Source organism: Callospermophilus lateralis, chromosome 6 (genome assembly GCF_048772815.1).
Source record: "Callospermophilus lateralis isolate mCalLat2 chromosome 6, mCalLat2.hap1, whole genome shotgun sequence".
NCBI lineage: Eukaryota > Metazoa > Chordata > Mammalia > Rodentia > Sciuridae > Callospermophilus > Callospermophilus lateralis.
The window spans coordinates 39,752,426-39,766,247 of NC_135310.1; the positions used below are offsets into that span (position 1 = coordinate 39,752,426).

Sequence of the window (13,822 nt, forward strand, 5' to 3'; positions counted from 1 at the left end):
TAACTCAAAGCTGGGTCACCCTGGGCAGGAAGTGGCTGAGAAAATTTTAGCAGATTTTAAACTTATTTAAAATTAGTTGGCCACTTTGGCTAAACACACCCAAGACCACCTACTCTACTATTCCCTCCCAGCTCTCACAGCAAGAAAAGTACTCACCAGAATGGACAGGAAGGAGGCCCTTCTGATGAAACACCACCAAGGTAACTGTCTGGATTTTATGGCCATTTAATATATTCCAGAAACAAAATTATAGATTTTGTCATATTATAAACATTAAATAGGCCAGTCCACAGACCACCTAGGCTTTTTTCCCAGATTATACTGTAAATTCACAATGCAGGGCTATCTGAAATTCGGGCATCTTGCGAGGTGATATTCCTGCTATTAAGTGCATGAGGAGGAATACAGTGGTCACACATAAAACTAAAGCAATCCTGGGAATGAACTCCTGTAAATTATGTAGAAAGTATTAAGATCCTGATGCCAGAAAAGAAAGTTTCTCTTTTTAGAATGAGAGAGCTTGAGATCTATACAATAAAATCAGAATTGGTTGAAAGTTATCATGTTTTTTTTTTCATTTCTGAATATCAACTTTAAAAATAATTCCACAAATTTTTACTGAGTCTATTAACATTTCAGATAAGTGAAACTGAACTTACTGATATGAAACTAAGCCTCACAATAGGAAGAAGTTTACTTCAATTACTAATTGAAGACCTCAATTAGTATAATATTTTTTTTTTACTTTTTAAAATGTGTTATAACACAGATAATTTTTAAGAACAAAGTGACTAAAATTAATGTTGCAAATTTCCAGAACTAGTTGGACTAATTTTTTTGACAATCCAAAAAAAGGGCTAAGCTAAAATCTCATATTCCAATTGAGTCAGCTACAAAATTTCATACTTACCCCCCATATAACCTCAAAAAATTTTAAATAAGATGGTTTATAACAGAAATTCTGAAAATAAATCATCCTCAAATAGCTTTAGATTTTCCCCATTGGCCACAAATCACATTCAGAAACCCAAACAAAACAATCTCTGAAATGTTTGAGATCTGCAGCTGAAATCCAGAGCTGTGAGACGAGAAAAGGAGTATGAAGAAGATAGCCTACCCTCGCTCTCTGCTTGGACAGCACTGGTTTTTTGAGCTCCTAAGCCATGTAAGTGAATACTGTGAGTTCATAAAAGTTAGCAGTAACACTAAAATAATAATAATAACATAAATAAAATAGGCTCTGGTTAGAGAGAGGGGATCCATTTACTGCTGCCCTGCTGAGGTACATTTGACCACCAAAGGCAGGAAAGCTATTAGCATCCTGAATTAATGGGTGTAGTGGTTTTTAAACAAGATATTTCCATGATGGACACAATGTGGACTCAGCAAAGTTTCTCCTTCAAGAAAAATATAGCTTTTATTTCAAAGAGCACTGATTAGGCTTAATACCATTAGGGAACCATCAAGGATTTGTGTTGTTGTTACTGCTTTTAACCATCAGTTACTTTCTAAACCAAAAATTGAGGGTAGTTAACTTGACCGATAGTCAAGATTTAGGAATGCAGGAGCAAATCCAAGGTACAGACGAGCTTCAGATGTTCAAGGCCTTAATGCTTTGGAACCTTGTTAGGTTGTTAGGTCTAGCTGTTCTTGTGGATTTTGTCAGTAAAAATTCATTTCCCTCCTGAAAAGCACTGAACACTATTTGATTTTAAAAATTATCAATACAGTTTATTGGTAGCAATGTAAATCAATTACAATTAAAAACCAAACTAAACAGATTTTCCAAATGAATAAATCTTAAGCACTATTAATTGCCTATAACATATCTGGCAAATATGTTTAAAAAATTCAACAATATTAATTTTCTTTGTAAATTAACTGTAAAAAACTATAACTGTTGAGTCAATCTCCATTAGTACTTGAAAGTACAAATACAAGTCAAATAAGGTTCAAAAGACCTCATAAAACAGAATAGTCTAAAATACAAAGACAATTTTTAAACTGCTTGATTTACTTCAAAGCATTTTTATACAAAATAATAATAACCACCTTAAAACAGTACATGTTTTCTGGATTGTACACGAAAGCTCACTTCCAGACGTCTTTTCTGTCAAATATTTAATCTTTCTTCATTGCCAGAATCTTAATTTTCATTCCTGGTTGGATTTTTCTTCCTTAATAATTCTTTTTGTTACTCCACTGAAATATTTCTCACGGAAGGAATTATGACCTTGATATGGCAGAAAATGATCACTTAGCAGATGTGAATACTGGTCCCGGTTCTGGTTGGTAAAAAAATCCAAAATATAAAGATGTGCAAGTTATTTCTTTAGTTTGTCTGCAACCAATGCAGTCATTTACTCTAAGCAAAATCTCACTCTGACATATATTCGCATTTCTTTATTAACTGAATGAGAAATATGCAATCATTTTTTATCTGGATTATGCTTGGTTATTCAAAGTGTTTTCACTTACGTCATCTCATTTAATCTTCACAATACTCTGCACAGAGGACAAACTCTTTAATTACCCAGAGAGGACAAAGAGACTTATTCCAGTTTTCACAGTCAGAACTACAACTTTCTTCTAATTCTTAGTTCAGCATACACTGAAATCATCTGTAGGTATGGATAAGAATGAACAAACCAAGAAGCTTCTACTCAAGAGAAAGGTATGTACCAGAAGATTACTGAATGTGTATGATGTCATATAAAACTCTCAAGGGCTATGCTCGTATTCAGTATGAAATAAAGGATCCCCAGTACAGCAGATGAAGATTCAGGCTAAACAAGAAATTTCTGCACATATAAGTAAAGGCTAATGATCACTGGAAATATCAATCTAGGTTTTAGAATATCAAACATATTTTGGCAGAGAAAACGGGGACAGGAAGACTGGCATGAAACATTGAGTCTCACACAATTTCACAAACCATTACAACCCTGTGGGGGAGGGAAATTTAATTAGAAATAAAATATTATTTCTCATGTACTTCTGAAAATTCATATTGAATATGCATATATTAATGTAATTTTGAGAAAAGATGTGAGGACTCAATGATAAAACATGATGCCTAATTTTCTATCCTGATTTCAGTATCAAACAGGTAGCTAAAAATAACATCTGAAATATGAGTCCTTAAAATGTTTTTGAATTTTTGCACATTCCTCTGTGAAATGAATAATTTCATCCTTCCCTTCATATCTAAATTAAAAAAAAAAAACAATGTTGAGCCGAAACAATGTTGACTCATTTGTTCAGAAACTATTTTTACAACACATATTTTTTAAAATCCCCAACACATATTATTAAAAATTCCCAGATGTCTTGGTTCATCAAAAATAATCAGGTGGCTATTTAAATTTTAAGGCACTAAGTATGTTATAACAACAACTGCTACAAGCACATGAAAACATGCCACTGGTTACTAACTTCAGTCTATACAAAAGAAATCAATAAATTTTATGTAGTCAAACTGTAGGCATATAACTAAAGAATACCAAATGAAAGTATAGTTTACTAATTATTTATTATGGACCCAAAACTATACTAAATGCTTTTTATGCACTATCTGACCAAATTTGCCAGCTCTAGATGATATGTACACAATCATCACCATTTTACTGATGAGAAATTATTTAAGAGTCTAGGCCCAAGATAATATAGCTGATAAGTGGCAGAGCTCAGCTTTGAGAACAGTTCTGTTTGATTCCAGAGATTACATGCTTAACTACAATTTAATGAGGAATAAACAGGTGATGAAGTAGCTTAGTTGCCTACCAAGAAAAGCATGGGAGGATTAGGTGAACTCTAGGTAGGGCAAAGGGTGGGAGGGGAAGGAAGGGGGTATGGGGGTAGAAAAGACAGTGGAATGAGATGGACATCACTACCTTGAGTACATGTATGAAGACATGAATGGTGTGAATGTACTTTGTGTACAACCAGAGATATGAAAAATTGTGCTCTACATGTGTAATGTGAATTGTAATGCATTCTGCTGTCATATATAACAAATCAGAATAAAAAAAAGAACAGAATTAAATCTGAAGTATTATTAACTTCATTCCATTAACTAACAGAACATATTTCAAGGAGATACAAGGAGCCACAGGATGCTCAGGGACATTATAACCCTAGGAGTACAGCTGACTTTGCAGGTCCACATCTCAGGACTGTATTCAGGACAACAGTAGTAGAAAACAATGTTCCAGCATCTATCAACTTGCTCGTTTTATCAAAGTCTGACTGAAGGAAAGGAAGTGATATGCCATCAACTGCTCCACCAGGTATTCTAAATTCGGTTCTTATGTCAAATAAGATCACTGGAAAACTCGGCCACTCTGTGAGCTACATCTGCTTAATCCAGCAGAAAGGTTTTTCCTTGGTTATATATTTAAGTTCATGCTCAGATGCCACTATCTCCATCTTCTCACAGTTCTCTGTTTCATTCTACCCTGTCATCACAATCAGAAACCTGGATCAAATTCCTGTTTCTCTTCACCCCGATTTTGGTCCGTCCTAAAACCTTAGCTTCTATATCCTAAATATCTCCAATCCACTTGTCTCCACCCAGAATCCCTGTACTCTAGTTTAGGCCTTCCTCATCTCTCCTCTTTTTTCTCTAATTGGCCAGTTATCCTGCCTTCAGTGGCTCCTTCTTCAGTCTGTTTGACACACTGAGATAAACCCAATGTATTAAAGCACAAATATAATATGCTACCCCTTGAAAATCCAAACGTAGTTCACATTTTCCCCAACCCTCAGGCTTTCCCCTAACATTTGGCTGTTAGATTCAATTACACATCAGTTTGCTGAATGACATCTCACTCAATGGCCTTTCCTGTACAAGAAGAACTAGAACAGTGAGGCAACCAAGTCCCTCCCAGCTGTGTCCTCCAGTCCTCTGTTCTCCCCAAGGCTCCAATAGACCATGCAAGATCACCTCCTGCTCAAAATACACTGTAGATGATTGATTCCATGGAATATCCTAGAGCTACAGGAGTGAAGATGAGGTAGGAAAGAATCATGAGACTCTGGGGGAATGATACAGCTCAGGTACTGACTTAGGCTGCTGGTATGCACCTCCCCAGAAGGAAGCAAGGGGACAAAAGCCAAAGCACAATTAAAGACAGTCTTCCTTCGTGAACTAAAGAGAGAACTTGGTAAAATTGCTTATCTTTGACATGAAGGAGAGAAATAGGGCAAACAACAATAAAGAACATGGAATATAAAAGATCAGAATCAGAGCCAGGAAATGAACAAATAGAAGCCTAAAAAATCCCCAAATAACAAAGCCTATGCTAATGATTATCAAGGAAATATATCTCCCAAGATTAACTTAGAATACAGCAAAAGCAAAATAACACCTTAATAGACTATGTGTTTTGTTCAGTGCCCCAGAGACACAGTGGCAAAGACATATGTGCTACTAGAAAAGACAGGGCAGACCATTAACCTTAGAACTTCTGGGAGGAAATCTTACTTGCTCTCTCTCCCTTTCTCTCTCAGGTAGTACAGAGTAGCAGCATGAATATCTGGGTCCTGTGCTGGAATGTCATTTTCTACAAGATCCACTGCCCCTAGTGTGAAGCAGGACATTCATAAAGAAACTCCTGTACAATCCAAAGGCTCCAAATCCCTTGTTCAGCCAAGGATCTGCCAGGAACCAGTCTATTATCTAGAAGCATAAGTCCTGTTTCCCAATAAGCCAAATACTCCAGGGACTTTGGCTATTATTGCCATCTGGGAAGAAAAGCTATGGTTCATAAAATGTTCCTTATGAAATGTTTAGTGTATATTTGGTTTCACACATATCATCGCATACATACTATTGCACACATAAATATCATATACCTATTACCAATACACATTCAAACATACCGAGGCCATATAAAATATATATTCGATGATGCATATAGTATACTATATTTCATATGGCCTGGGTATATTCTGAATGTGCATTGCTACCTCAATGCTGGAGGGAACAGCAAACTCGATTTGTTCTCTTGTTTCTCTTCCTGTCTTTCATCCTATCTTTAGCCCTTTGACCAAGGCTCACACTTAAGATGATGATATTCAACTCCCCATATCTTTTATCACCTTTTCAAGACTTTTCTCTATTCACATTCCCTGCCCGTCTCCACTAGGAATATCTGCATTTTTTGTTGTTGTTGTTTTTCAGTTCAGTATCTCCAAGGCAAAAGTGTTTACTTAAAAGGAGAAGAGCATCCTCAAGCAATGTAATCTTTGATGTCCTTCATTCATTCAAGTTGGTCCCAGTATTTGACTCTAATATTTCCAAATTTGTCTATCACTATTATCAATCATAGTGTCATCTATATACCATAGAGCCTGAGTTCTACCCATTTTTAGTAAACAAGATATGTTTGATATAAAATAAAAACACACATGGAATTAGGAAATGCCACAAGAGAAAAGTATGGTGATGAAAGATTAAAGATCATCTTCCCCAAATTTCTTAACTATTGGTAGTAATCAAGGATAAGTGAATAAAATATTAATACTGTTGTTTATACTATTGTTTATCATCTTTTAACCTGAAATCAATAGTTTTTGCAGGAAAATCTGTACTACCCACAAATGGCTACATAATGTGAATATGCAGCTTTCAGACCTCTCATTTATCCTTGTAAGACAACCAGCAATTGCAAATATTGTAAGAAATATACAAATTTTCTGATTCAAGGAATGAACTAATATATATATATATATATATATATATATATATATATATATATATATATATATATATATTGCTACAGCTACGTATTTTATATACATTGATTATTAATTTTCTGTATCTCTTCAAAACATTTTATCTTCTACATTTTGTAGATAGGGAAATGGAGACTGAGGACTTTTAAAGATTCTGCCACAGGTCACATAGCTAGTAAGCAGCATTGCTAGAAGTGTGGCCTAAATCAGACTTCAAAAGCTCATGCTTTTTTTCATTACATTTTTCATTTCTTCTTTTCTTATTTAGCAGAAACTACATCAAAACGATGGCTAAAGAGTTAATTTCCCACATGCTAGATTAGTGGGTTGTTCAAAATGAAGTTTGACATTTAGAGGACATTCCTCACTGAACAGCAACATTATGGTAGCACGTCTTTCAGATCTAAACTTTAAGACAGAACCCCTTTAACCACTGTCCCACCCAACCAATTTCCTGTCCTATCAGTACGACTAATTCTAAATATAAACCACTCTAGGAATCCTAACACACTTGCCAAAGAAACCAAAGGAAGCCTCACAAAATGCTTGTTCACTTTTATGTGTACACCACCCTCTGCTGGCTGAAGTAGATAAATTCTTCTTTGTAAGATTTTTCTAATGTGGACTAAAATAAGTTTACAGCAGAGTAGACCATACATCTAACAGAAGCACTGTTTGCCTATCTTGACTGCTATAAACTTATTTCACTCTTTGCAAATTTTGACTGCTATAAACAACCAGAGTCACAGCCCCCACATGAGCAGTATGGCCTATTCCCTTAGCATTTATTTATAACATTTCATGTTTAAAGAATGATTCAGAAATATACAAATACATATTTAACTCAGTGATTCTATAGCATATCACTCATCTGTATTCAACCTAGAATTACAGTCATTCCCCAGAACATGAAAGAAAAAAATGCATGAACTAGTCTGTATTTAGGTTAATCCTTTGTTTTTACAACTAACTCTTCGTCAAAAACATAACATTAAAAAGAATTCAAAAGACACCAAAAAGACTGTACTTTAGTCACTTATAATATACAAATTTTAATCTAAAAGAAACAAAAGTATGTTCTGTAGTACCTTTGAAACTGACACTGAACTAAAAACACTTTGGATTATACGACAATAATATTTTTCTATGCGTTTCTCAAACTGAGTATCATTAACTGCTCAGACTGTAAAGAAAGTAGATTCTTCATGGAGAACTCCAGTGAAGTAGAACTATCTTTCTAGTTACTGCCTCCTCTCAGAAAATTGCCATTCTCTTGTATCACCTTCTTCTCAAATAAATGAATAAAGGAAAGGTGTTAGGTTTTCCAACTGTCAATTCAGCTGCGGTTGTGGTTTGCCTCAGGTGAGAAATGAAGCCTGGGTAGACCACAGGATTAAAATGGTTCTGCCCCACTGACTTTTGAAGAATAATGTCAGAGTAATGATAAAATTCACTGCATTTCAAACAGGAAATGTCTGGATAATCATAACTACCTGTTCCTAGTCTTTCTTCAAATAGATGATTTAAATACTGCTGAATAAGATTGTTTTTATTCTAGAAGAATGCAAAATAATCACTGAATAGTTACTATTCATTCCATAAATATTTATTTAGTGGTACACTAAAGTGTCAAGGTTTGTAAGTTTACAGAGCGTATACACTGATGGGAAAGACAGACATTAAGCAACAAACATCCAAACATACATTCACAAACTGATTAAACACTGGGATGAAAAGGGTATTATTTGGGAGCAGTGGCCAGGAAGGCTTCCTAAAACAAAATGACATTTATCTGAGACCTAAATGATAAATTAAACTTACTTACAGAAAGAAAAAATATTCAGGGAGATGAATCACAATCTAAAATACTCTGAGACTAGAAAGAGATGAGTCCATTCTGGGAACTGAAAGGTGGCTCGTGTGGTTTAGGCTCGATGCTCAAAAAGGAAGGTGGTACAAAAATGAAATTGGAGACAGAACAGAGTAGCCTGGAGATTAGATGAAGAATCTGGAATTAAATTCTAAACTTCACAGAAAGTCATTGATAAGATTTAAGCAGAGGAATTTCATTATCTACTTACATTCTGAAATATACTCTGTCCACTGTGCAGAAAATAAAGTAGAGGGAGAATCTGCAGAAGCAGGGAAGTCAGGTGGGAGGCTATTACAGCAGCTGAGGAAAGTGGCACTGTATCATTGTTCTTGGGGGAAAATACATACCATCCACTTAACTATTCCTGAATTCTGAAAAGTCGTTCTCAACTGCTACCTCTTTCACCCTAATTATTGTCCAATCAGTCACCAATTTCTGCCACAACTACCTCTCTCCAATACTCCCAATTCCATTATGTCCTTTACAATCACCAATTTCACCTTTCTTGGATTACAACTTCTTCATCTTTAATAACCATGCCAGGCACTTCCTCACTAGTATTAAAGGTATCCTTCCACAATTCAAATCTACCTACACATTCAAGCTAGGGTAACCCTTATAAAACATGACTTTCTGTTACTTTAATATCCCTTGTGGGCTTGCCATCCCTGGTCGTATAAACCTGAAACTAGTAAGCATGGTTCTTAACTGGGCATCCTTGTAGCTTTCCAGGTCATCTCTAGCTGATTCTCTTTCAAACACTCAGCATTCTAGTCTGGAGGAAGTATCCAAGGTTTACTACTCACACCTCAACCCTTCTTATGACTCTACCTTTCTTAAAATATGGCTTTCCCACCAAATTACTCACCTCTCTTGCCTCAAGTACCAACTCCTCAAGTGAGCACTTTTTTCTGCTCTCACAGGTAACTATAAGACTCAGCACAATGGGTTGGACCCGGCAGGGTGACCATTCCTGCTGATGTACTCTAAGGATAAGGACTAAGCTTAGTGTATTTAGTCTCAACACCTGACTCAAATGGTCCCATGAACACATGAGAAGTGGTCTTAGCCATGGCTTTCCCCTAAGGGAACATATAGTCAAGTCAAGGATAAGAAGGTATATAAATGCAAAAATTGTTAAAACAACATAGCTTTCTTTCCCATTTCTCACAGAACCACTTTCCAAAATTTCACCTGTCCTCAAGTGGCTTACTATATGTTTACTCACAGTCATCAAAACCTTAGTCATCAGGTATGAATTTCCTGAACTTTCTCCCCACTCCCACATTTATCCTCTACTATAAACTGCCTCCTACTTGGTTCAACTCTCAAGCCTCATCTCACATCACTCCCTACTATATTCTGACTAAGGCAAAAATTCTACCTTATAGTGTCCCTTTATTGCTTAGAGTGAATTTTAGAAACCCCCAAATTTCAGTGAAAATACCAAGGATGATCATCAGTTTATAAAATTACTGTTGTATGTAAACAATGGATCTCCTCTTTCTAGGAGATGAAGGTGCAAGATTCTAAAGTCACTCAGCAGAAAACCAAATGGCTTCTATTTTTATTAATAGGTCAGGCTTTAGTTGTCCTTTTACTCACTGACAATCACTGATAATGAGATAACGATTTCTTCTACTTCGCTTGAATTAACCTTAAGTCATTTATATTCACAAAGTGACAACAGTTTATACAAAAAAGCAGTTTCACTGCAAACACTTGAATACAAATGGCTTATGAAACATATTCCATGTTAAGTGAAAACCAATGAGGCTGTCACCAAAGTGAAAGCCACCAAACTGGTGGTATTCATCTCCTTTTGTCAGCAAGACTTTAGGGTTCATGAAACAGATTTAAGCTATAATACGCAGTCTTCAATAAAGTGCAAGGAAGAAGGCAAAGAGATGGAAGAGAAAAACAGCAGGTTGATCTTCTTTCTTGTAATCACCAGAGAGTAAAATGAAATGTAAATGATAGTGCTGAATATAATGGACCTCAGTTCAACTTCAGGGTAATTACCCATGTCCGGCTTTTGTTTAAAAATTCTGCTCTCCTTATCAAAGCTTTCCACTGTTCTACATCTGGTATTGGACAGTAGCTATAGAAACCACTGTGCTAAAAGTTACACAACTATAAACAGCACTGGGCCATTTCCAAACCAAGGAAAAGCAGGTCAAAAGTCTGGCATCCGATACTATTAAGAGAAATCTCTAGCCTTATTAATGAGAACGAGGTGAGGTTAGAAATCTTTGACTCTATATTAGGTACTTACATTTATTTTACTCTAAAAAAAATCTACTACTCTGAAATATTTTAAGTTATATAGAGTCTATGAAAATATGTTAATACATATTAAAATCATCACATCAAGAGTTCTGGAAAAGAGTAGCAATTAACTATTGCACTTTGACATCTAGCACTCAGCACATCATTTCTAATTATAAAAAAAAACATTGTGCATATTAATGCTTATCATGATGATACAGAAATATTAGCATATATAGAAATATTGGCACCTTTTTGGAGGGTCATGGAGTGAGAACAGGATACAAGTTCATGTTTAAATGTAAAAAAAAAAAAAAACCTAGAAAAATAATTCTAATTAAAGAATCATTAAAAAAAGAAAAAAGAAAAAAGAAAAAAATACAAAGTGGAAAACCTGTCACTCATGTAAAACTTATAAAAGCCTCAGAAGATTAGAGTGACTCCACACTGAAATTTCTCATTTCCCTAAACCATTCATACCTTGGAGTCTCCGAACCATATGTATATTTTGCAAATAATCTATGCTCAAGATTCTTTTACACTGTATTTTATTTATTTGGCAATGCTGAGGATTAAACCCAGAGTCTCATGCATGCTAGGCAAGTGCTCTACCACTGAGCTACATCCTCAGCCCCTATGTTATATTTTAAAAGCAAATTTTAACTATGATTGCCTAGGCTTTCTCCACCTTCAGTGAATTTTTTTGTTCCTACAAATAATCATATCTAAATAACATCATAGGTTGCAGGAACTAATTATCTTGACTGATTGCCCTTCCTTATGTTGGTAAGGAAAAGGCTTTTGCTTTTTCTTGATTTACCAGAAACAGTAATTTAAAACTATTATTATGGCCATGAAGTCCAGTCTGTTTGGCAAAATCATTTAGTTCCAGAGGTATGAAAGAAAAAATGATACATACTTCAAGATTTAAACTCAAGAAAAAGTATCATTAGCAGCAAAAGGAAATTCATTTGGGCTAAAGTAGACCACAGTAACCTGAAAGCTGAATTCAAGCAGGCTGATATGCAGCATCACCAAGCTCCTACCCTGCTTCCATGACACTTCCAAATACCTCAAGTTAAAACACAATTTAAGGCTGGAGTTGTGGCTTGGCAGTAGAGTGCTTGCCTAGCATGTGCAAGGCCCTGAGTTCGATCCTCAACACCACATGAAAATAAGTAAAATAAAAGGTTTTGTGTCTAACTACAACTAAAAATTAAATATTAAAAACCCACAATTTAATATTATCATAAATTAAATATTATCTATGAATGTAATATTAAAATTAAAATTAGATCTGTTTCCTTCTGACTTCCTATGCAAAATACTTTTTAAAAAGGTTCTCTCTCTCACACACACATCATGATTTGATGGTAATATGTAAGAGACTGTATGAAAACCCAGACTGAGTTTACATTCAATTACTAATTACATTACTAATGTTCTTGGTGTCATCTTGACTTATTTTTCTCATCAGTAAGTATCATCTACAACTTATTAAATGTATTATATAATTTAAATACTTCTACCTAATCTTTAATCTTTCATAGTTCTACTCAAAAGGAAAATATGCACAGTGCTGGCAAGAGATAGGCAAAAATCACAAAATACTTCAGAAGCAAAAGTCAATTAGATGAAACTATCTTCAGTTCAAATAGCTGCCAAAGAAAACCCAAACTAACGACATTCATCCTAAGTTAGGATAATGTATAACAAAAACAGGCACAAGCATTATGTTAGTAAAACACCACAGTTTATGATGTACAACACTAATATTATTTTAATACCTAGCCTAATTCACATACTCATTTCTTCCACTTTGAGTCATGCAAAGTCATTTTCTCAATGTCTATTCTCACCTTTCCTCATTTAAAAAATATTATTATGCTATTGGTTCTTTTTCCCTTTGCAGTTCCAAAATTTTTCAGTCCTTATTCAGAAACCTAAATTTTGTACACCCTCCACTCTCATTAATGCATGCAGCAGCTTCATGTTACTAGACCCTTTAATTCAACGCAAAATAAAAAATTACATGAATTTTTATCACCTGCCACTATGACCTTCCAATGTTCCTTATTTAAATTACACTATACTTGGTGGCTATAAAAAACAATGAACACTGACTTATACAACATAATAATTTTAATCTAAATTAATATCTATATAATATATAGAATTAAATTTACCTTGACTTCAGTATTTCTCAAATGACTACAAGAATAAAGTAGCATGTAAGGTAAACAAGTTATAAAAAAAGACGGGGGGCTCTTAATGGCCATTTAATTCAATGGCAATTAAAAGTAATTGTACTTTAACAAACATCTATTATAGCGAAGACTATAAAAGTTGCATAAATTTTTTAAAAAGACCTCAAAAGAGTCTTGAAAAGGGCTACTCTGGGTACTATTTCATCTGCCCAAGTAGATTCTGGCAGAAGGGTTGAGAGAATATTGTTTTTAGGAGACTTTCACTGAAGACATAACTATCACATCCTGAGCTTTTCTAGACAACTTTGGAGATCAGTACTTTTATCTGATGAATTTTATATGAAAAGAATTTTTTACAGCATAACCACTGTGACCACCACCATATAAAGCAGCATTCAGTACATGCAAGAGGGGAAATAAATTCCAATAAAACATTCTGCCATGTCCCTATGAGAAACACGAGCTTAAGGGGAAGAAAGGACTCTCTTTAAAAGAAATCAGCAACATGATGTTCACAAATATTTATCTTTTGTCTATTTACTTATTTTTGTGGTGGGGATTAAATCTACCAGCATCAACTAGGAGCTATATCTCCATATTCTAAAATATTTATCTTTTAATCTTGGTATATTCTAAAGAGAAGAATATGTTTTGGTAGAAAAGCAACATAATGTAGAAAAAAAAAGGATATCAAATTTCAAGTACACAGAGTATCTGGGGTCTTAATTTTGCACTT

The 13,822-nt window shown here is 34.7% G+C and overlaps 1 protein-coding gene across 7 annotated transcripts in view; it reads right to left on the reverse strand.

The window, feature by feature from the left end:
* Positions 1 to 1,249: 1,249 nt before the first annotated feature.
* Trmt11 (tRNA methyltransferase 11) overlaps positions 1,250 to 13,822 on the reverse strand; it is a 51,026-nt gene continuing 38,453 nt past the window's right edge. For all 7 annotated transcript variants that reach the window (XM_076859761.2, XM_076859763.2, XM_076859760.2 and 4 more), the window contains one exon: positions 1,250 to 2,285. In XM_076859761.2, the coding sequence (XP_076715876.1) occupies positions 2,154 to 2,285 (132 nt within the window). In that variant the 3' untranslated portion in view covers positions 1,250 to 2,153. The remainder of the gene's footprint in view (positions 2,286 to 13,822) is intronic.